The sequence below is a fragment of the Bidens hawaiensis genome, unplaced genomic scaffold (assembly GCF_021521415.1).
Source record: "Bidens hawaiensis isolate Kalapana, Puna unplaced genomic scaffold, B.hawaiensis_p1.1 tig00025577_1, whole genome shotgun sequence".
Taxonomy (NCBI): Eukaryota; Viridiplantae; Streptophyta; class Magnoliopsida; order Asterales; family Asteraceae; genus Bidens; species Bidens hawaiensis.
Genome location: NW_027505056.1, coordinates 65,468 through 91,824, shown reverse-complemented (window position 1 = coordinate 91,824; position 26,357 = coordinate 65,468). Strand labels below are relative to the sequence as shown.

General features: G+C 32.8%; 1 protein-coding gene and 1 pseudogene across 2 annotated transcripts; both read left to right on the top strand.

Moving 5' to 3' along the window:
• Positions 1-9,766: 9,766 nt before the first annotated feature.
• On the top strand, positions 9,767-11,953 carry LOC143610284 (protein ROH1D pseudogene; annotated as a pseudogene). The gene is made up of 2 exons (XR_013149563.1): positions 9,767-9,841; positions 10,029-11,953. The product of XR_013149563.1 is annotated as a protein ROH1D pseudogene (transcript).
• An 11,637-nt stretch (positions 11,954-23,590) lies between these two features.
• LOC143610295 (uncharacterized) lies at positions 23,591-25,219 on the top strand. The gene is made up of 2 exons (XM_077084816.1): positions 23,591-24,103; positions 24,269-25,219. The coding sequence occupies exons 1-2, from the start codon at positions 23,769-23,771 to the stop codon at positions 25,047-25,049; spliced, it is 1,116 nt and encodes a 371-aa protein (XP_076940931.1). The 5' UTR covers positions 23,591-23,768; the 3' UTR covers positions 25,050-25,219.
• Positions 25,220-26,357: the final 1,138 nt, after the last annotated feature.

Genomic DNA, 26,357 nt, shown 5'->3' with positions numbered 1-26,357 from the left:
GGTTTAGGGTTTTATGGTGGTTTAGGGGATATTTATATCCCTTAAAGCCCATGGACCTAAGGCCCATTCTCATTTAACCCATCTTAATTAATCTAAGTTCATGATCCGTTCTTTACTCGATATTAATTTAATTAATAACGCGAAATCACTAAACGTAACTTTCTTTATTTAACATTATAATATTTAGGATGTTACAAAATATAATAAAATGTACATTTATTTAATTCGGTTTTTATATAATACATTTAATTTATGGTTAATACTCATAACATATTTAAACACTTATTTCTATTTTTTATACTTGACCCGTTTTTAATTATGCCTAAATTTCAAGATTCATACCTTTAGTAAAACCCCCATATTTTGTTATAACCGATTAAATACGATATTTACAAATTAAACACAAACTTTTACAAATTGAATGTCAAAGTTAATGCATAAAATAAACCCTATTTTAATATTACAAAAATAAAAAAAATCATTCTTTTGAAGTTTATTTATTATAATACAACTGTAATAAATATTTTTTTTGAAGTTTACTAATAATTTTTTTATTCATAAAAGTGAACTCTAGCATTGGATTTAATAGATCTAACAAAAAAAGTTATTGAATGTTTCTGATACAAAAGTTAAAATTAAAAGTCTTTTATAACAATTTGTATATTTATTAATTACAGTTTTTATATGATTATATGTTTTTGCTCATATACAAAGCATGTATTTTTTCTTCATTCCAAATCTTATAAACAAACACTACAATTATAATTTGTCAAATTCTAACAATATAATCTATTTGTAGTCGTATCTCAAACTCAGCAAACATTATTTGACCAATTCTCATTGACATTTAAAAGATTTTGATACTTTCCAATCTTAGAAAAGTTTAAATTTTTTTATTTGACAATTTTATTATTATGTTTAAATGTCAAGATGCATATGCCTAAAAATAGCAATTGACTTTCTGAATTTCTGTACCTTAAGCATTTTGTTATCCCATAATTATTATCAAATTAACCCACTTTCTATTGTTACAATATTTTATAAAATAAAAAACCGTTATTGTTACAATCAAAAATCAATATTCGCTTTATATAAATAATAATCGTAATACCAAAATTATCGTTTTATTAAATACAATTACTTAAAAAATTGATTCGTATTAATTAATTATTTATTTAGTAATTGTTACACTTTTAATTATGGTATCAATATATATATATATATATATATATATATATATATATATATATATCAATACCTTATTCTTAACTAGAAATAAAAATTATTTGTAACATTCAACTAATATCCGTTTAAATAAGATCAGTTATAAAGTTTCTTTAATAGTCATTATCCATATTCATATACATCATTTACTAATTTATGTTTTAACTCGTATTTTAGTCACTATTTTTATTGTACAAAATGATAATACCTTTTTGACCTAATATAAGTTTTGACTTCAAACAAATTATTAAGTTGACAAGCATTAATTTACGTTAAATCTTATATTTTTAAACACCTAAAAATAATGCATAAAATGATTTTAACATAATTGTCAAACAAATAGTGGTTGATAAAAATAAAACATGTTTTCTCCTTAATTTATACATTTTTCTTCGTAAATAACCATTAGTGAACATGAAATGTTTCTTAGTTTATTCGTACTATTCCCATAATGAAAAAACAATTTTTAATTATTTCAATGTTTAAGTTTTAACAAAATTAAATTTCTATTTTCATCACCACCAAATTAGCATGTACGAAATATGGCGATAATCTCCCGAGTAGATGCAATTTGTTTAAATGAGTAAAACAATACAGCTACAAAGCATAATCTATTAAAACAATATATTATTATTATTATTATTTTTATTATTCAATAACTATTTAACATAAATTATCCACAAAGGAATTATAAAAATATGGATCAGAAAGTTTTGCCTAATTTCCTAATTGATATATAAATATTATGAATCAACTATATGTCATCTGTACTTGAATAAAAATTAATATGCTATTGAATACTGATTAAGACTTTATTTTGAAGATCAATTAATTATAGTATTATGAAAGAATAAATTTAGGTTTTAGATTATTATAACAGTTTGTTTTGTAACATAAAGTTAAAATATACTTATAAAAAGAAACGTCTTAGATATTGTTTATCTTTTAACATTGATGTGCAACAAATATTTATGGTGTGTTTGGGATTCCTTATATAAGAGAAAAAAGACTTCTTGTTAAAAGACCTTATTAATTTATGAATTTTTTTAAAGTAGTTTAAAAAAAAAATGTTTGGATTAGCTTATGTGTTGAAGAAAAACCAAAATGACAAAAAAGACACTCTTTTTTAAAAGAAGTATAATGGGTTTTGAGGGTTAGAAGGGTGTAATAGGTAAATCAAACTCATTAAGTTAATAAGTTAGAGATTCCTAACTTTTCAAAACCCCTTTATTTTGCTTTGCCCATAAGTTAAAACCCATAAGGCCTTATGGTTTTCCAAACACCTTATACACCTTATTAACTTTTTAAAAAGTTTATAAGTTATAAGTTGATGAAAATAAGGAATCCCAAACACCCACTTAAATTGATGTGTAAATAAACACAGGAACTATTTTAGAGTAATAAACATTACGGTTATTGATGTGTAATAAATGTCTTTGATAAAGTTCATCTTTTGAATCAACATTGAGATAGAAGTTTTGTTGAATCAAAATTATAAAATTGTTTTGTTGATTTGAAGACTAATTTATTTGTTTGCTTATTATTGTGCTAATGATATAAGTTATAAAATATTTTTATTTTTCATTTATATTTGTTAGTTTTTGTATTTGATTCAATAAGTTATGATGACTTATTATTCATGTGAAATTATCATTTATTTATAAATACAACATTTGCATTTCATTATTTATAAATACAACAACGTCATTATAGATATACCAGATGATCTTTTGATTGGTGATTCATCCGAACTTATTTCTGATCTGATTGATTTTGTATATCCAGCATTATAGGAAAATTTTAATGATATTTCATATTTTCAAAAAATGGTCATACTTGCACCTATAAATGAGGTTGTCCAAGACATTAATGACATATTTTTGTCTTTGTTTTCCGGATAAGTAATTGAATATCTTAGTTCTGATAGTACAGACAAGTCTAACAGTGTTGGTCCTGGTTTCGATCCAACATTACTCACTGGATTTTCTAAATGGTTTAAAGATGTCTTGTATGCCTAATCATATATTGGTTCTAAAAGTTGGTGTGCCAATAATGTTACTAAGGAATATTGATCAGAAGGACGGTTTTTGCAACAGAACCAGATTACAAGTAATTAACTTGCGGAGACGTTTTATCGAAGTAAATGATATTTCAGGTACTAACATTGGGTTTCGCACTTATATAACTCGTAGTGGTCTAACTCATTCAGATAAGAAACTGTCATTCAAATTGAAACGAAGACAGTTTACTGTTGCGGTTTGTTTTGCAATGACCATTAATAAAAGTCAAGGCCAATCAATAGCAATAGTTGACATATAGCTGCGAGAACCGGTGTCTACACATGGTCAACTATATGTGGTTTTATCACCAGTGAAGAATAGAGACGGTGTTAAAATGTTTATATTAGACAAGGAAGGTAAAGTTACAAATAAAACTACAAATGTGGTTTATAAGGAACTATTTACTAATTTATAATTGTAAAATGGATGTTATTTTAGTTGAATGATATGTTTTTACATGATTTATATATCAGTTGATGTTAGAAACGTGTGGATGTTACATGATTTATATTTTTCCACCCGTGACGCTCACGGGTCAATAACCTAGTTTGAATACTATTTTATGGTCAGACCCAATTTTATGAATATTATGATACATGTGTACTGGGTGTATACATTATATGATGCATGAGTCATATTGCAAATTGTAATGGTTGAATAAAATGCATGGGTTTCTTACGTTCTTCCTCTAATTCATCCCACGTTATCAACACGAACTAAATGCTCACTTGTCTCTTCCACTCTAAAATTGGGTAGTGAATCTTTTGTTTCCACTACTGCCGAGATTTTCACGACAAGTACCACCGACTACCATTACACAAGTTATACCTCACCTTGAAATTGACACTAAATCCATCGATTATTAGTTGGGGGCAAAAAGTGAATCATGTAAAAGAAAACAAATGAACAAAATAACACATCAGTTTCATTAATAAGTCAGTGATTTATTCATATAAATTATTTGCAAATTTACTTCGGCCCTCGGGAGCATTTTTACTTCGGCCCATAGGCCCCAACCCATTAGACCTATTAAATTAGTCTGCTTAACAATGTTACGCTTCGGTCCAAAGAAAGCTGCGAAGTCCATTGGATCACTAGAATCGGAACTAGATAAATGAAATTGAGCGGCTACATAATGTCATTATGGTCTGCCTTGATGAATACAACCATTTTTTAGGCATGTATATGAACTGAACGATCATTGAACTTTCATAAATCGTAACTATTCAACAGAAAGTTTGTTTATGTTCATTTATCTAATTAACCTTCATTAATATCAAAATTTGATCATTTAGTTGAACAAAATGTTAAACTTTAGGCGGGTGAATCAAGAACACGAACACGAGATTTGATCAACACACAATCGACTCTTTTATTAAGAAAACGACAAACGAGAAAAACTTAATACTTAACTAATACATTGAACCTAGAGTATATATAAGCCCACGGTTCCAATCCTATACTAACTCAAATACACAATTTGAATCCAAAACAAATAGAATTAAATAAAATAAGACTAACTTATCGGATAAGACTAACTTATCTATAATAATAAACGAACTATTATTATATTAAATATTCTCCGAGTTATTAGGAGACTTCAATTTGATTTGGTGTTGGACACGTTTAACACAAAAGAACATAAATACATGTTTCATTCATTTATTTATGTTCATGAACGTTCATTTGTATTTGTTATTTTATGTTTATTTAAGTTTATTTTAGGCTTGTTACAATTTAGCATGGCCGTTTATGGGCTTTTGGGTGCCAGCAGCGTGTACTAAGAAGTAAGATATGAGCTCTTATATATAGTTTTTTTCTCGTAGATCGGCGATAACTATAAAAAGAGTAATTATGTCGTATTTGTTTATTCAATTACGCATGTTTTCCTATAGACCCGCACAACTTACATATTTACATATCTAAGTTTATAAAAATGTAGTCCATTCGCTTAAGCTATGATATAATTAATCTTTGTACTCTATTTTGTTCACTGTTTAATGGAATCTTTCTGCTCACAAGTCACAACCGGGTTTTTTATTAGCTGTTAAGCCTACCGTAATCATCACATCGTTTTTACTCTCTTAATTCCTTCTTCTCATGGTTGATTTCCATTATATAAACAACAAAAGAAAAGTTTTTCAAGATACCTTGTGGAGAAACCTTGACTTTTATATCTCCAAAATCCTTGTTCACTTTTAAATTCATGTACTTACTAGAGCACTTTAAGACATGTGAGAATGGGTTTGGAAATAATCATATTTTTTTCCCTTAATAAATTGAGCTGCCTTTAAATTTAAACTTAAAAAATAGAAAAGTGTGTCAGAACTCAGAGGTGGGGCAATTTACCTCATGAGCTCCAATTGGAAGCAAGTGAAATACTTTGTCTGCAAGAAAACATGTGGTTGCTTGTGCAGCAGCAGTTAGTAAATTTTAATGAAGTATGTGTAAAGAAATTGCAAGGAAGTGAATTTTTTTCCTAGTTTCCGTTTTTTTTATTTCATTTTGTTAGTTTGAGGCTCGTGTATTAGACGAGTAATTCTTGAAAATACAATATTTAATAAATATTCAATATACAAGAAACAATAAAACCCGTTATAAACTATTAATACAGTTGTTACACAATAGTCTTTAAAACAATTTTTGAAACATAAATTTTAGAAAACGGTAAGTATTATTTTTAAAATGGTAAATATTAAATTAACAAAGATATTTATAAATATCAAATATTTGAAAAAACAAATAAGAGTTAAATATTAAATTAACAAATTTTGAAGCATAAATTTTAAAAATTGTAAGTATTATTTTACTATTATAAATTTGTTAAAAGTGTGATATTTAATATGAAAATGACAAGTGACAAAACTTGTATTCTTTTATTAAAGAGTATATATTTCTATAATTATGTGGTTCCTCTCTCTCTCCGTATATATTGTCTACTCGAATTTTTGAATTTAGCTTCTAACAATTTGTTTTTTTAATTATGTTTTCACGTTCATCAAGAGGATAAATAAAACTCTACTCTTTTAAGACTTTAACTTGTGTATCTGCTTCGTTTTGGGCCCAATTTTGTTGCTTTTGTTGTCTTGTAGCTTAGCATTTAAAGATTGCTGACTGAAAATATGAAATCACTAGAGTTGTCAAAATGAAGGTAACGGATCAGAATGTACCGACAGATGTTTTTATCCATTTCTTTAAATTTGCTAAATAGTTTATGAGTATAATTTCCAAAATATTATCATGTCAATAATAGTCTTGGTGAAGTTATTTAATTGGGCCCGATTTCTAGATGATGACATTATACCTTTTTTCGGATGATGACTTATAACACTTTCACTTTCCCATTGAAATAAACATTTGATCTTAACCAATTGGTGACAAATCGTAATCTCTAACACGAGGACGTGTGACACAACTGTTTACTGAAATAAGTATTATAATAAATAAATAGTGAAAATGCTTGTTTACCTATGACTTAACGATTAAATTTAACGGGGTTACTGATTTGTATGTAATTGACAAGAATTAGAAAGCGTGGATGGTCGATATGAAAAAAATAATCCTTTTGAACTAAATTCACATTATTTGTCAAACCATAAGAATGAAAATGACACTTTACTCATTTTGAAATTACTATCTATTAGCATATAATTTTGTGATGTATAATATAATACAATTACAAAGTTTGGTGCCGCAAAGCCCCAATTGAGCAACTTTGCGGCACCTTATTGATAATTTTTTTTTAGTTTTGATCCGTAACAACGTAACAAAAACCAACGAATGTCAATTTTGTTTTTGTTTTGTTTTAGTTTCGATACGGTAACAAACGTAGCAAAACCGACCGAATGCCGATTTTGTTTTTGTTTTAGTTTCGGTACCGTAACAAATGTGATAGAAACTAACCGAATTTGCGTAGATACACTGCCTCAACGTCGGGGATCAATAACGGTTGAGTTTTACCAACCTCCGAGTTTTACCGGTGCCACCCCATTGGTCCACCTCAAATCTTATTTTTTCGGTTTTGTTCCGGTACAATAGCACACGTAACCGGAACCGAGCGAATTCGCGTTGACTTGCCGCCTCAACACTTGCGACCGCCAACGTTTGGGTTTGGAAATCGGCCCAAATCGCCTTACCGATAGGATGCCCCAATGCGTTACAAAATTTCGATTTAGCCAATGATCCAACCAGAGGCATAATTAGAACAATACTATCAAACTTCCACTGCCTATGAGTCGCCGGCTCATTCTTCAACAGGCACGCGGTCAGAGCCCCGGGCTCCTCCCACTGCTTGGGAGCTTACGGTTTCATGTTCTATTTCACTCCTATAAACGTGGAAAATATACCGGATTAGTCAATTCAACTTGAAATTTTGAAATCGTTTATAACTGTTTAGTTAAAGTAAGAATTGCTTTCCTTTTGGTCCAACCATCTAGTTTCCTTTTGCGTTACTATTGCTCCGGCGTATCGCGTCGGGTAAAACACTAGTTTTGAATTAGTCTTGAACTGTTTTGCTTAATTGGAATACAAAAACCTGTAAACGTTTGAAACATGGAAAACTCAAAAAACTATACATTCATAAGCCAAATACCAAAAAGATTTTTACTTATTAAATTGAAGGGCCCTGGTTTTACTCGTCTCTAGATGTAGGTATCAAGTCGTATGTGTCTATAAGAGTTTAAAGTTAATCATTGTGAGTTTGTGACCTGTGAGATAAATATTTGTTACTTCAAGAATATGTTTGGTATACTTACACCACAAGTTTTACAATTAGTTATTAACAAATGGGACTAACATAAAGTTTTAAGGCTTTATTTCGTGTATTTAATTCAATGTTCCATCCTTTTCTTTTACCAAATAAATTGTCTAATTTATTAAAATTGTTTGGGTACTTGGTAATGATCACCAAAATAAAATAAATAAAAATTGTATAATTCTTGAAAGAGTACGATGAAATGATGAATGGACAAGTGTCGCATATTTAACAATTAACGTTCTTTTAGTTTACCAATATACCCACTTTTGTTAACTAAAAAAGTATAAAACCATGTATTACTCCAACCCATCCACCGCGTTAGACCTAATGTATGAGGAAGAATAACGAATTTGTTATAAATCATTATACAAATCCACCTATTTATATAAAATAGGGTACGGTTAATAGCTAAGCCGTAAAAACTATATAAATATTCTGAGTTTAGTAGGGAGAGAAAGTAACACAGTTATCCGATTACATATTATTAATATACGTATTTTATGTATCGAAGCTTTTATATGCATACGTGGTGTATATATATTTTATATATACAATACGTATAAGCATAATAAAACAAAAGAAAAATAAATTTAACAATAGTCTCGACTTCGTCATTTTTAAGATATACTGATTAACATAAAAACTTATTATTTACACTCATAATTATCTTTATTTTTTTTTAAAAACTAGTTATCTATGTATTTATGTTAAAACTATAAAAAGTTTGAATAAAAATATATTAATGTCGTATTTCTTATAAATCTTCATATCACAAAGAATATCTATTCAATAATGAACACAAAAACAAGAAACTAATAAGGTTCATATAACTTTTTTCATATAGTTGTAAATCAATTACGATTAACTTTTCATTTATTCATTTTACGTTCTAAATTTGTAGTTTTGGACACTTTTGTTTACACTTTCATCAATATTAAGTTTAATGTTTAAGGGCGAGAATCCTAAAAGAATTTTTGAAATTGAGAACTTTGATAACCATTTTAAGACACAAAAAAATCATTTAAAACAATATTAAAAAAAATTATAAAATGAAAAAAATGAAAATTAAAAAAAAAAAAAAAAATTTAATTTCATCCCGGTTTCATAAAAAAACTAATTATAAACATATGTATTTTTTTAATCTCGATTTACATAACGTACACATATTTACATTATCATTTATCTTAATTATACATATATGTATAAAGAATAAAATGTACACAATTAAAAATTAAGTATTATACATATATGTATAATTTTGTTAAACTGATATTTTTATTTTTTATTAAAACCGGAATGAAAAATAAAAATTGTTGATTTTTGATTTTTTGAGTTTTGCGTTTTTATTGTTTTATAATTTTTTTTTTCTAAACAGAGTTTTTTTTTGTCCAAAATAATTATCAAAGTTCTAAATTTCAAAATGGTTCTTACACAATCTCAATGTTAATATTTAATATATATTGATATAACTTAAAACCCTAATTAGTTTGAAACAATCATCTATAATTAATCACATAACCTAGTTTAATTATTATAATAACTTCTCAAAACAGCAATATATCTTTGTTGGTATGTTTTTTTTATACTTTAATTTAATGTCAGATAAAAAAAAATATATTTAAATAAATCTGACAACGAGTTGAATTGTTTTGTTGGGTATTCCATTCATGTTTCAAACGTTTACAGTTTTGTATTCCATTTAAGCAAAACATTCAATTCCTTCTTCAATACTCATACTCTCAAATACTTCAATTAAAATTAATACCCCAAAATTAGGGTTTCTTAACTTCATCTTCTTAAGGTACTCTCATCTAATTCATGCTTTAATGCACTTGTTTTGATCTCTGTTTCCTCAAATTCTTCAATTCCTGCTGCTAATTTCATCTGGGTTTTCTTTAATTAGCCTTAAACTGCTTGCTTTCTGATCCTAGGGTTTTGATTCAGATTTTGAAATTGGTTAAATTTATTCAAATTTGTTTAAATTGCAGGTGGAATGAATCTGTAAGTACTGTTATTTTGATGATTTGAGCTCGGTGTGATGATATTTTGATTATTGATAGTTAGGGTTTCTAATAATAATAATCGAAAAGAGGTGATTTTTTAGTTGGGTTAATATGCCAGTGACTAGCGGTTACTCGATGCCCTTCGGGACGTTTCGCCGGTCGATTATGAGAATCGGAAACGATCATAATCAAAACCAGATCCATTCCATTAATGTTAATGCTGATTCGAGCTCCGGATTTCATTGTGAGCTCGGATCGTTTGAGCACCTGGTGTTCAGGCAGTTTCGGACTCTTTCCGCAACGTCAGCGGATGAACTGCTGTCGCTTGATTGGGTTTCGATGTTGTTAGATGCGTTTACTGCTTGTCAAGAGGATTTTAAGGAGATTCTGTTGAAGAACGAGTCGAGTCTTGCGAAACCGCCGTTAGATAAGTTTGTGACTGACTTCTTTGATAGGAGTATACGTGCACTCGACATATGTAACGCGGTTCGTGATGGGATTGAAAAGATTAGGGTGTGGCATCGACATTTGGAAATTGTGTCGAGTGCTTTCGATTCGAAATCAAGAAATGTGATGGTGGAAGGCCAGTTTAGAAGAGCAAGAAAAGCGTTAACTGATTTAGCTATTATCATGCTTGATGACAACAATAATAATAGTAAAGACTCTGCATCAATCTTTTCACACAGAAACCGATCATTCGGGCGACCCAATAAGGGGAAAGACAGTCAGCAAAAGCCCGGTCACTCACGCTCACTTTCTTGGAGTGTACCAAATTCATGGTCAGCAAGTAAACAGCTGCAACTGATTGTTAACGGGTTAATCCCGCCTAAATCACATGAAGTTACAGCCACTAACGGGCTGGCTAATGTTGTTTACACAATGGGTTTTGTTCTCATGTTTGTGTTATGGGCTTTGGTGGCTGCAATCCCCTGTCAGGACCGGAACATTCAGGTTAGTTTTTCTGTACCGAGACAGTTCTCGTGGGGTACACCGTTAAACCTGCTTCACATACGGATTATGGATGAATCCAAGAAACGTGAGCGGAAGAACTGTGTCGGGTTGTTGAAGGAGATTCATGAAATGGAAAAGTCAATCCATTTGGTGACGGATTTGGTTGACTCGGTCAACAAGTTTCCATTGACTGAAGAACAAAAGGTGGAAATTCAATCATGCGTTGAAGAAGTGGGTCGGGTTTGTAACGGGCTTAAAAACGGGGTCGACCCGTTAGAGCGCCAGTTGCGAGACGTGTTTAGAAAAATCATGTCTTGTAGGACAGAGGGTCTTGAACTTCTGGGCAGATCACAATCTTGAAAACCCCTCAGTAATAATGGGTTATGGACAGGTGATATGTGGTTACATCTTTATTCATGCTTTATTTGTCATATTATTTTGTTGATTTTGTTATATATTCATCATCTTGTTATAATATACACTTGGCCCTGTTATATTGAATCATGAAACTGTCATGTAACATGTCTTGTTTTGTTTGGAGGATTGTGATTGATGTGAAATGCTAACTATAGACATATGGGCATGGTGAATTTAGTATAATATTGTGATACATGTATGTATGTATGTATGTATGTATGTTGATGTGGATTCAATGTAAATAATGGAAATATGGGTGTGATCAAATTAATATAATACATGTATTATCATGTGTATGTGTGGGAGTAAGCATTAGGTGAAGGTCACATACAGAGCCAGCTTTCATGTAGTGGTTGATTTTATATGAAATGAATTAAATGAATGGAACAGGTTGACATGATTTCTGGTTAGACATTAATGGTTGGGGCCAAGCCCATTTTTATGTCACCAATTGATAATTGTATATATAGTTGGTCCCCTACTTGATGTCCACCACCCACCCACCCATCAGGGTAGACCATGCACCAGGCTGGGTTGGCCCTCAGACCTCAACCCAATCCTTCAACAGAAAGAAGCCCAGCCCAGCCCAGCCCAGACCAGACCAGCCCAGTTTACACATTACTAACCAAGTCATTCAAATGAGAATCAAAAGAATATTGAGAACTGCAGCGTTAATCAGAAGACGGTTACATAACCGTCTATCACTATCTTGTTAAATCATTAATGCATTAGGTACGAGGGTTTTATGTGGTTCTCGTAATCTTCAATATTTTTTGGTTCTATCAATATTGCGTCCAAATAAGGTTCTGTATCATCTACCACACATGGTGTTATCATTTTCTGTAGTGTTATATTAATGTTTGCATTATTGCTTTGATTATATTGGTTGATATATCTGACCTTGATGTATGAGTTCCCCATAAATCACTTTTGATGTTTGACATCTGATTTCTGATTGGATTTTATACCTTGTTATTCTATTAATCTGATTCTTGTGTACTAATGGATAACTTAATTTCTCAACATTACAGTTTATGATAACATTCTAGGTTTAAGTAAACCCAGCTTTTTACTGTAACATAAGCATGAAAATTTAGGGATCAGTTTCACTGAACTTATAATCTTATTTATTATATAAGCATTAGTATATCGCTTTCCTTAAAGTTTCAGTTTCTTGTAGAATATTTGCAAATTGCAATCCATCAAAACCTTTCAAATCACGTCATAACATTCTCAAAAATAGCTATAAGTTAAAATATCTTATTCAAGTTGATGGCTTCTTAAGTTAATGTTTTAAATTCATTTCCAATCCAAGTGGGAAACATTGTTCGCTATGAAATAGAAATTTAATAGTAGTTTATAATCATTCCATCACCCTTTTTTTGTTATAGCCTTGGTTATGTTTATCCCATAAGTATAACACATAAATAATAAGCACAATGAAAACTAGATTTGTAACAAGAATAAGTAAAAGAACTAAAACTGAACAAAAATATGAAAACACTGCTATTTAAATAAATTTCTCAAAAACAAGGCAAGAACCAGTCAACCATACATCACAATATATTTTAAATTAGTTACCAATAAAAAGCAAATGCCTATTTTCTATGTAACATTTCATTTTGTAATATATTTAGACGAAAACGAAGCTGGAAATTCTATTTTATATGTAACATTTCATTTTCTTTTGTGATTACGACACATGTAATGCAAACTCTTACTAATGTCTATAAACTCTTTTTAAGTTGAAGGTTAATAACTTAATCTCACTTTTATATCCTAGTGACTAGTGCCTTCCTTTCCTGGTGGTGGGTTTGAACCCAAACTTCTAAAAGCCCAGGTTTTTATAACGGCCCCAAAGCCCATTTTTTAACCTACACTACAAAATCTTTTTAAGTCTATATGATATCTATAAATATTTATCGAAGTTTTATTGTATGCTTCAAAATTGAAACATCTAATTTTGGTAATTAACCCTATTCAAGTTTTCAACATATGCTGTAGGAGACTGATGGAAAATTTTCAGTTTTGATAAATTATGTGTTGTATGGAATCATGTTTTGCATATACTAATTATAGTTTATAACTGATCACAATCACCTTTGCATTTAATTTGTGACTTGGATGGTTAACCAAGTGAAAACAAGATTGTGTAAAATTGAAATTAGGACTTGAAGTGGCCCATTTTGAGAACCCTTGTTTTACAAAATGTTTTGAATATTTCCTTATAGAGCATCGTAGATAGGCGATTTAGCTTGTTATTGTGGATCACATCACGCTCAAGTGCCTATTACACTTGTTTTGGGGAGTTATTTTAGTGGAGGAACCAGGTCAAACAACGCAAGTGCAGTCAGTTTGGTTTTTTTCCCTACTTCGCTAGAAAATAAATGAGAAGATCTTTCTTTTTATTTTTCGCTTTTACCTTTTATTTTACTTTTTATTAAGTTACGTTTACTTTTTTAAATTAATTTATAAATATGGAGATGATGTGGCAATATTTTAACATGTTTTTTGCACTTTTATTATGGTTTTCAAGCAACAGGTTGGAATGCAAAACTACTCAAATCCGTTTTTAATGAAATGTTTATCGAATTATCAATTCTAATTAGTTTAATTTGTTTCAGAAGACCGTTGGAATTTCTTTAACATTTTTTCAACATATTTCCAATACACTACTCACCCGGTTTTACAGGCCCCTCGCTGTCGTGCCGTTTGACGGACGTGAGGGTTGAGTTTTATCCGAGGAACCCCTCAATAGGTGGACCGCCAGGGGCTTCGTCCGTCCGGACTCGTGGCCGGCTCGGGCTACCTTTAGACAATGTGGGCCGCGTACGGAGTACCCAGCGTTACTTAGTTGGTCGTTAAAAAAATACAAGTTATTACTATTTCTTTATTTTTTTATTAGAAAACATACCACAAATTCCAGATTAACGAAATTCACCCTGTTATATAAACCCCATCCTTTAGGGATGGCAACGGGGCGGTTTCGGGGCGGGGAATGCCAATCCCATACCCGCCCCGGTTTATAAAACTCATTACCAAAACCGTCTAAAAACCCGCGGGGACTAAACGGGGAATCCCCATCGGGGATTCGGGGAAAACCGCGGGTATTCGGGGAACCCGTCTAGCATAAATGGTTTTTAAACGGGCTAAATTCCCCGTGGGGATCCCCATTTAACCGTCGGGTTCACCGTTTAAAACCCGATTGTAAGAAAATGATACAAAATTACAATACAATATTAATACACAAAAAGTTCAATATCCAAACACATTACACATACAAAAGACATTATTAATACATAAAAATGTTTATTTCTCCCATCACAACGGAAATTAACTTCATGATTGATCCTTCTTACACGTCCATACCGCACCCATTCAACCATTCAAACACTTGTCACGCCGGATTGCTATGATAATCAAACATTAACATATTAATTGGAAACTATATAAGAATCAATGTTAAACCATATTAAAATGTAAACGATAAACCATATATATATGTATTACCTCAATACCATCGTCACAATCATATTCAATAGTTTGGCAATATGCCTCGGATTCTTCTGAACAAGTTGCTATATTCATATCACAAAAGTCAAAAGTTTATATAGTAGCTAAGTTAAAAATAAAAAATAAAATGTTTGTTTACCTTTGATTTCATTCAACAACCAACTTTGGGCGCACATTAACGCTTCCAATGTTTTTGGATGAAGACGGCTACGGCTACAATGGATTGGGAAAGTAGGAAAAAGGTTTTAATTTTTAAACGGGTATATTGGGAAAATAAATAATAAATAATATATTATATATAAATATAAAAATTATATTTAATTAAACGGGTTTTAAACGGGTATACGGGGCGGGTATACGGGGCGGGTACAGGCTATACCATACCCGCCCCGAACCCGATTAACTTAAACGGGGAAAACCCGAACCCGGACCCGTCCCCGATTAAGTGTCCCCGAACCCGCCCCGTTCGGGGCGGGTTTCGGTTTTCCCCATCGGGTTTGGGTTTTTTTTGCCATCCCTACCATCCTTCACGATTCTGTTACAAGTTAGTTACACCCAAAACTCACATCCCGCCAACACCATTTCAAACCCTAACAGAATCCTTCATCCAACAATGGCGTCCAAATCCACCATCTCAACCATCATCCTCCTCATCACCATCCTCCACACCGTCGCAGTAACCGCCGTACCCGAAACCGAATACAACTCACTTCTCTCCGCTCTCCGTAACCGAGGCTACCACGTCTTCGCCAACGCCATCACCACCACCGACCTCTACTATGACATCATCAGCGGCCACAACTTCACGTTCTTCGCACCGGTCGATTCCGTACTATACACTCTCGACATGAGCATGTCAGCTGGAGACTACACCACGACGATGCGCTTCCACGTCGTTCCTCACCGCCTCTCGTTCTCGGATCTCCGGAACCTTCCGTACGGTTTGTCTTCTTTCCCTACGCTGTTGAATGATCACGAGATGCGTATTGTGAATCCTATGCCGTTGCCGTTACCGATTATTGTTGAGGGAGTGTATATTGCTGTGCCTGATCTGTATTACGATACGAATATCGTTGTTCACGGTTTGGAGAGTATTATTGATTTTAGATCTAGAAATGATACTGTTAATTATAGTTCGGGAACTGTAAACCTAACGCCGGAGCACACTCCGGTGAATCCGGTGAACGTCCACCGTGAAGCACACGCGCCGTCGCCTCAGGCTGTTCAGACTTCTGTCGTTACCGGAATTGACACCGTTGTGGTTGGATCTCCGGCGCCGGTACCGGTGACGCAGCCGGAAACGAAATTGAAACCTGCTATTCAATCGATTAATTTGCCGGAGATGAAATCAGGAGGTGTTAGTCAATCGATTGAGCCGCCGGAGACGAAATCGGAGAGTATTATTCAGACGCATAGGCCGCCGGAGACTTATATCGAGTCGATAACTCAGCCGCTTGAAGAACACGCAACGGTGGCTACGAGATCTCCGTTTGCTCCTCAGAGGATACATCACGTTTCACTGGCTAAGAAATTGAGTGGTAATGAGGTGGAGGAGTTTACTCCGGTGGATAATACGGTGGTTAACTGTCAGATTACCGATGATGAGCGTCAACAGTTGAGTATTGCTAACATACGCCGTGGTGATCCTTATTCAGCTAATGAAATGACCTGTGCAGATGCCTAGATGGAAATGAACATCTGGTTACTCTGTTTTGTTTTTACTGGAAAACTGGAAATAATATTGGATAGTAGTTACTTTTGTGTTGTTACATTTCAATGAATATTAAAATTGGCTATTATTAGGTTCTAAAAGGTGTTTTTCATCTGAGTTCATTTGATTGCTGATTCATATGATGATATTCAATTAACATTCCATGTGTTTTCACATATCATTTTATACTTAAAAACCATGTTTTAAATGATTTGAGAATGCACTATCGTTGGGTCGGCATTAGCCCGATGTTGGTAAACTCAAATTGTCATTAGGCTTCCAACACCCTAGAGGCATTGCAACGTAAGTCCTATAGATTTACAAGGAAGAAAATGAATAAATTCTGATCAAGCAAAACTAATATTGGTATTTAGTTATTAAGCAAGCAACTTGCCAAGATATGCCAATTGCCAAATGATGTAGGTGTCATTAGATCTTTCTTTCCCTGTTGTCAAAATCAACACAATGTATTGGTTTAGCAAAACATTTGTAAAAGCTCATTTAGTCACCATGGACGAATCGATAAGTGTTTGGAAAGCCCTGTCCATCGTGTGTGTGTGTATATATATATATATATTTCAGACAAGAGGATTCATTACTATATATTCAAAATGAATGAGAAGAGCTAGCTATCACAAGTGCTCCTAGCTATAGTATGCCAAGTAACTATTGTTAATTTGTTATGATGCAAACCCACCAGTTGTTGGTTCCAGAAACAGTTTTCAACTGCTTGATCATCACACACTAACATACAAGTATCAAATTATTACAAATATAAACGAGATCAAAACAGAAAAGCCACTTCTTATATACATAGAGATATCCGTTCAAAAGACCAACACACGCACATAAACCTTATAGAACTAGTTTCCAACAGTCTCCTTTTGCTTGCGGGGAAGAGTTGCCTTGTACACTCCTTGGTACATCTCTGTCTTGATGTTACCAATCTCGGTCTCGTAGCCCTCTGGTATATGCACGCCCTCTGTTTTGCCTTCGATTACAAGGGCAGTGTTGTTTTCAAAAAAGAGCTTCACGTCCTCTAACTTGAATCCGGGTATCTTTAAGGAGACGCATAGGCTTTCACTAGTTGTCTCCAACTGCTCCAAATCTCCTCTACTCAATCTTACGTATACGCCTTCAGCAGTCTTCTTCTTATAATTTGTGAAGGACCTAATCACCACATTTGGGCCGGTTATCAACGGGATTATTTTGCTTTGTAGAAATGAGTACCTAAACCATGTCTCTGCAATTATGAAGAAGTAGTATATATATGTAATCTTCTATGAGTAACATATAGTATATAATTAACAGATGATATAACAGCGAAAACATAATACTCATGAACATCAAAGAGTCTAAGGATCCTCATGAGAAGGAAATGAGAGAGCATTTTAGTGACTCTGAACCTCACTGTGGGAAGGGTTATGATCAACCTTCCATCTTTGATCATCATCCCCTTTAAACCCCTCTTATTGTTACAGGTGAATGGCATCTTCATGCCAGCCAGGTAGGTTGTAACTCCATCTGCAGCGTGGGCTTGAACGAGCAAATGGTTGCCATCAATTGTTGCGATCACATCTTCAATTCCATCCATCTTTAGTGATACACATAGGCCTTCCTCACTTTGCACCTTCTCCAGCCCAGGAACTTGCATAGCTAGTTGTTTGCCGTCGACTTTAGTGAATAACACCGAAGGAGCTCCGGGCATAGCAACCAAATGATTCTTCAAGTAACCTAGATCTTCTGTAACTGAAATCCAAAAATACATGCATATATAAAACTAATTAACACACAGACAAGAAATATAATAATAAGATAGGCAAAGATAAGAAAAAAAACGACCGTATAACTTGAAATATAAGTTCGGTTGGCGTTGAATAGTTGAGGTCGGGAAGCTGGAATCCAAGACTTCATCACGAGGGATATGGTGAGGTTGGAAGCACTATGGCGCAGGAGGGAAGCCATCGAAGCTAGACAAGGGGTATTGGTTTGTGTGATTTTGGGTTGAATTTGGGTGATGGGTCAGGATGGTATGGGTCAGGATGGATTTTTAAAATAGAGGGTTAGGATGAATATAGGTCAAGATGGATAAAACTAACACATCTTGACCCAAGTGAAGGTTGACATACAAAGGGTTTTAAAAACCTCTCAAAAAAATATTCAAAAAAACTATTAAAAAAATAATAACTCAAAATATAAATAAAAAACGCAAAATGTAAAATAACAAAAATGTTTCCCCCATCCTCCTCGTTCATAAAAAAAAAAAAAAAAAACTTTTGTTCTGGTTCAATTTCGAGTTTTTCGGGGTTTTTCGGTTCGGTTTTTTTTTTCATTTCGGTCGGTTTCGGTATCTGCTCGGTTTCATTTCGTTTTTTTCGTTTTGGTCGTTTTTCTATTTCGGTTCAGTTTCGTTTTAGTCAGTTCGGGGTTTTTGTTTCGTTTTGATCGTTTTTTGGGTTTCAGATGAGTTTTGTTTCGAACATGATAGTTTGGGTATTTTGAAATAGATAATTTTGGATAACTTGGATATTTTGTTTTGACTCATTTTAACCTATAAATGAAAATCACTTGTATATTTCCAACCCATCCTGACCTACTTGTAGAATTTTTATGATCCATCCTAACCCATTTTACTTTTAAAGTTTATCCATCTTGATCCAAAACAATCCATTTGGGTTGGGTTTGCCACCCTTATGTGATTGTGTAAACAACAACGGATCCTCCATATCTTGCGGGAGGCAACAAATATATTTATCATTTGTAATTATTCTGTAATTATATACTTTCCTTTATTATGTATGTACATGGTTATTCAATTACTCAAACCAACAATATTATAAGATCTCATCCTAGTAATCGGGCAAGTTCAATGACATACAATGACAGAAACTTGTAGTCGGCATTCAATGTTGGACATAATTCCTGTCCTAGAGTCAATGAGACGAGTTGGGCCAATGGACCGATCTCGAGTGATGGGGCGGTTCATGTTGCCCGGTTTCAAATTATAGAATCTACCTATACTAATAAAATAAAATAATTCTGGACACATGAAATTAATTCTTACTATCAAATTCCTTCCAAAAACACTTCTCTTCTATTGATGTAAAAGAAAAAACAAATTTTGTTCTAAATATAGTATTGATTATAAATTCATCATACAGTATTAATTGGTCAATCTCCATTGATTGAATTATTAATGTCATAAATTATATTCTAAACATACTTTATATAAACAAAATATTAATATAATAATTATGTGTCATAAATGTATTTTCTTTATGATTGAAATGTAAAAGAGTTTATGTTTAAAGAGTACATTAACATTCAACTTTTTTAAACATCTTCATATTGAAGAAAGCTATAATAATTTTAAATATTTTGTTACAAATATTTAGTCTTAAAAATCATAGACAATTTTTTTATTTAATTTATTTATTATAACATTATTGTGATAGTTGAATAACAATCTGTTTATAAGGACAACATGAAAGATGTTTAAAAAGAAAAAATTGGTGTCTTTTTTGTCTATGGCCGGGTATGGAACATATAATATTTTTGTGAAAGACTTTAGCTGCATCTTTCACATCGAAAAGCCTCATTTTTAAAATGTTGCTTTCAATGGCATTGTTTCATTAATGTATACCGATGGTAGAACATCTCGTTCTCGATTTAAAATTCGAATATATTTGATGATATAAAACGATTATATTTGTAATATATTTTTTTACATAATATAAAGAGACTTAATTATCTTTTTTTATTTGTATTAAATTATTTATTATAATTTATACATTAATTTATCCCGTGTAATACGCGGGTTTCTAAAGCTAGTTGAGTCAACAAATTAAATGAATTAAGATAAACTAAATGAGATGTATTAAATTTATAATAGCTAATTAGATTATTAGATAAACATGGAGGATTTATTTATTATTTATTAGAGGTCACGTCAATTATTAATTGTATCGACCATGATCTATATAACATAATCAAAGTTATGATTATGGTTAGATCAGGTTCTAGGGGGGGGGGGGGGGTGGATGTGATGACATCACTCATCACACACCCTACCCAATTAAATGGTGCCACATCACTAACCTCAAATCCATCACATGTAATGGTTTTTTTGCTAGGGGTGGTGGTGTGGTGTGATGAAATTTTTTTAATAAATATTGAAAAATAAAAATAAAACAATATTACATTAAAGGAAGGGTAGATTTCTTGGTCACCCCCCCCCCCCCCCAAATGGATAGATTTCTTGGTTTTCACTCATCACCATGCGTGATGGCCATCACTCAAAGGACCTACATCAAGCTTGATAGGGGAGTGGCGACGGTGTTCAAAAACCCATCACGCATGAGGGTGCTCCATCCTGGGTCCTCTGAATCAAGCCTTGGACATAAGACACATAGCACTCAATCATCGGGACACCGGCTGATTGGTGCATGTGCCCTTGTCTTTCAGCTATCAACGCCACCACATGATGCCTGATTAACCTTCCGCCACTTTTAACGTTATTTTCACGTGATTAGTAAAATAATGTCAAAATTAGTGCAATTTTACTTTTGCCCACCCAAGGGTTCACACATATATACATTGCTATTAGTGGGATATACTGAGTACGATGATGATGATGATGATGATGATGATGATGATGGTTAATGAAACTGAGAGTATTTTAATCAAAATTCATCGTTTGACGATTTGATGAGTTAATCATATAATTTCTTTCTTCATTTGATGACAAGTACGTCATATTGGTTGGTTTCATATTGGTTTGTTTATACACCATCTGCATTTAAATGCTTCACGTACACACATATACTATTGCCGAAAACAGATATATGTTACAATCGTATACTTTATAATTTAAATCCTTGATACGCATGTAACATTAGAAGACAATTATCTAGAAGAATAAAACAGTTGTGTGCTTTGATTTACAAACATGTGCCATTCACATTTGACAATGCTATATAAAAATATAACTAAAACCATGTAACATATTTTTTTCTTAAAAACTTCAATTTCTCATTGACGTCTACGAGCTTATCATCACATAGTTGTGCAATTTATATTAGTCCAACATTTTAGTATTTTTGTGCAATTGGATTAACTGGCCGATTAGTGTAATCATGATAAACATTAAGCAAGTTCAAAGAAGTACGGATTGCACGCTTGTTTTAGTTTATTATGATATTAGAGACGACACTCCTAAGGAACAGGGTCCGCTACCCCCTGCCCCCGGTTGCGGGGTCTTAGGGGCTCCATGGGACGGATTTGCTTCACTAATAATTCATTAGAAAAATTAATTTATGATTATGTCATACATAATCATAAGTATTTAATTTAGAGATATATTAATTAAAAATAAAATTTGAATTATAACTAGATAATGCAGTTATCCAAATCTAATTGTTCCCGCAGATATACATAACACTTTATCCAATTGATCAAGGCTCGACTTCATCTTCCTCACAAAATCATACTAAATTCTTGTCTCAAATTCAGAGTTTATCCAATTAAAGTAATTTGAAGAATCATCGAAATAATTTTTAATCTAAAAGTTATCATATGACTCTTCGAATAATTAAGGTTGCAATTCTAAAATCAACAATGCGACACGCATAAAATATTTAACTATTCAAAACCGATTTTCATAATATTTCCGCATACAATATTCGTTAATCCAAGACCAAGATCGTCATAACAATGGTCTGAACAACCTTTACTCAAAGCGTACATTGAATAGAATCAAACATTCATCAATATTTCACCAACTAAACGTTTTAGCATGATGGTTAATTATCATTTTGGTCAAAAAAATTTACCTGTTTTTCATCTACATGAGTAACCCCATTTAACAGCATTTAGCAAATGTTTTATTTCAAACATTTTCTTAATAGTTTTTTTTTAATAGCAAATTCACATGTCAAAAATCGAATGAGATGGACGTCCTACTTTACAATTTAATTATTGCACTAGAAAGTTTTATAGGCCATTTCGATTAATATTCACAATCACTGATACAGTTACAATGATATATTTGAGAGAACTTCGGTTTGCGTCCTTATGTTTCTTAGGTGGGACCAAAAGAGGTCTAGGGCTATATAATTTCAAAAGTCTAATTTGAGGTGCGAATCGTGTTCCAAATAGTGAATTTAGGTCTAAAAAGAGGTTTGACTCATGTTTCTTTCACATGATGGTCTTGACAAATAATAATTTCATTTTGGAGATTGAGGTGATGAAGGAGATGATGGTGGTTGTGGTAGTAGCGTTGGGGTGGAGGTGATGTAGCGACACATATTGCATTTATTTAAAGAACATGGACACAACTGAATCGTGCTAAAAGAGGATAGAAGTATTTTCTAAAGATTTTAAGACGGAAAATAGACAAATAGACACATTTTGTACATATTGAAAACCACTTAGAGCCAACCAGTTAATTTTTCTTAGGAGGAACACAAAGTGGTCCCGTCCACAAACCACGGAAACACAAACTGTTGTTCTCTATGATAAATTTTCAAAACCATTATCATTAGACCAAGTGTTGTGGAGACACCAAGGTCGACACACCTGTCCACCTCGCCATTTCATCCCAAAAATTTGGGGTGGCGGTCCGCACCATAGGAATATTGTTGTCTATTTCCTATTTTCCAAAGCTATTGTGATTGATTGAGTCGGCTATATTTAAAATAATAATAATAATAATTTGGTTAAATAACCACTTTCATTACTCATGATTTATGAGTGTCTATGTAGTAGTAACGTGTCGTTTCAACTAACCAAATCCTAACATATTGTCTTACCATTTCCATTATTCATGTGATTATATTCTTAATAACTTATTTGCAAGTAACGTGGATTGTTACCTCACCAACTATAGACCTATTTAACTTTTTGGTTACTTATAATCAAACAATCATCAATATTTCACCAACTAAGCTTACTTCTTTCACTTATGCTAATTTCTTCAATTTATCTAAATTAAAAAAATAATTATATATAAAATGTGCTATACTTTTTGGAATTAAAACTGAACTCAATATAAACAACCTCCTTCCCAAAGTTTGTTAGCAGTTAGTTACTTCTAAAAAATACAATTTCCCGCCAAAACTCTTTCACCATCATCAATGGCGTCCAGTTTCAGCATCTTCACCTTTCTCCTCCTAATCACCGTAATCAACACCACCATAACCGTAACCGTAACCGCGGTACCGGATCGCGAATACCGCTCGATGCTCGCCGCTCTCAGGCTCGGAGGCTACCACCTCTTCGCCAACGCCATCTCCACCACCGACCTCCACTACGACATCATCAACGGCAACAACTTCACCTTCTTCGCACCGATAGATTCCGCTCTTTACGCGCTCGACATGACACTCTCAGCAGCCGATTACACCACGGTTCTCCGATTCCATTGCGTTCCTCACCGTTTATCTCTTACAAATCTCCGTATGCTTCTGTAAGCATCGTAATTACAGTGTATTATTATTTGAATTATTATAATATTCTTCTATTATTCATTATCCTTTTTAATGTAATAATTATCATATTCGATTCACTGGACATTTAAGAGTTTCTAATATCATTTTTTAACGATTAATTTCGATATCATATTTATCAGATCGAGTTCCGTACCGTCACTGGTACCTGGACACGAGATCCGCGTGGTGAATCCTTTGACGTTACGGTCACCGATCATGATTGAAGGAGTGGATATTGCGGTTCCTGGATTGTTCTACGGTGCGCATACTGCGGTTCACGGATTGGAAGGTATTATGGATTTTAGGTCTTTGAAGGATACGATTAATTCAAGTACGGTAGAGGTTACAGCGAATTACACACAGGATGTCAATCCGATGAGCGTTCACCGTGAAGCGTATGCGCCATCGCCTGATGACAATTTAGCTCCGGTAATCGCGAATCCAGATGTATCTGCGGCTCACCTGATCTCTGTTCCGGTGGCGCAACGGTATCGTCGGCCGGAGAAGAAACTGGAGTCGAAATCTGTTTCGCAGCCGGATACTAAATCGGAATCTGTTACTCAGCCGGAGGCGGAATCGGAGTCAATTAGTCAACCGTTGACTATATCGGAGTCAATTAGTCATCCGTTGACTAAGTTGGAGTCAATTAGTCAACCATTGACTTATTTCGAATCTACTACTCAACCAAGAGAAGAACACATATCAACATCTACGAGATCTGAGTCAGATTTTCAGAAAATACCGGATGTCTCATTGGCTACGAGAGCGAATGGTAATGCCTTAGAGGAATTTACGTCGGCTGGGGCTAAGATCATTGATCATTGCCCCGTTAATGATTTAGCGTTGAAGAGTGCTAATGTAGGCCAGGGCGGATTGTATACAGGGGAGCTCTATACCCCTGGAAATATGATTTGTGTTCAAGAATAGATCAATACATACAATAGGAAGTTTTGGTATTGTTGAATCTTCAGTCAACCTTTGATTTCATGTTCATTAATTAGCTGACTTTTGCATAAGAGTGAAGAAATATTGTGGTTGATCATTTAGTAGATTGCTTTTACATTCTTTTACTATAGCAGGCATTCAAACATTATTTGATAGTGTTCATTAAATTTTTTTGGTTTTGATGTTTCTGAACTACGAATAAATAACTTGAGCATAAAAGAACCCAACATACATTGTAATCATCTATCTATATGATCAAGAAGTAGATATTTGGGTTTGTTTTGTCAAGTATAATTACATGTTACACAAAAATTTTAAAATAGGCATCTTGCCCCCAAAGTCCAAAATAGGCATTAGAAACTTTACTTTTTAGATGGTTAGAGCAATCATAATGTGCTATACTTCCCAAAGTCCAATCCTATGTGGTATTTTACAAACTTGAAAGAAACTAAACTTTATCATTGTAGAAGATTATGGATTCTTGAAGGTTTGCCAATGTAAACTTGTAGCAAAGTTAGAGTGTGTGTCCCCCCCCCCTCTCTCTCATACACACATATCATATAATATACATATATGTATACATATTTAACATTTTTTAATAGGTTGTAAAGGTTTTTGTTGTAAAAGGAATGTGACGTTTTTGAAAAAAGTTTGAAATATGAGGTGGCGGTGATGTGGCGGTTTGCATGAGTTTGTTGTTGTGGATGCTCTTAGGCGTCATTTGAGGCGACTCTGACAATCATGGAAAGCAGCAGGATAAAATGCTTAGAGCACCCGCAATGGGCTCCAAGACCACATGGACTGTGCAAGGTAAGGACTCCACCAATGTGAAGACTGTGTTTTTTATGAAGGTTTGTACATTCAACCCTGCAAAGGACTTAAAAGTGGGCCCTCCACTCAAGACAATGTTGAAAATAAATTGGAAAATCTTAATGCTTCTCTCAAATACAAATTAAAAAAATAAATTACAAAGAATAATAAAAATAATAATAATAATAATTAATAAATGACAACTTAATGCATATTTTAACTTCTAAAAAATATTAAAGATGTTATAAACTTTATAAATTAACACACACTACATATATTAAATGCTTTATTTTTATGTTTAATGTATGTTTCATTTTTATGTTTAATAAAGAATATTATTTCTTAGATGCTTTATTTTTAAATATATATTTTTTAAATGTTTGTTAAAGTTATATTTGTTAAATGTTGGATGTATCATTTAAATATATATGAAACATAAAAACTGAATTTGTAATACAAGTAATTTAATTAAATATAAAT

Excerpts from the sequence above, each read along its gene's own strand:
- LOC143610295 (XM_077084816.1), top strand. The coding sequence starts at position 23,769 with ATGGCGTCCAGTTTCAGCATCTTCACCTTTCTCCTCCTAATCACCGTA. Across the intron at positions 24,104-24,268 it reads AATCTCCGTATGCTTCTGTA|TTCCGTACCGTCACTGGTAC; the intron begins AGCATCGTAATT and ends TATCAGATCGAG.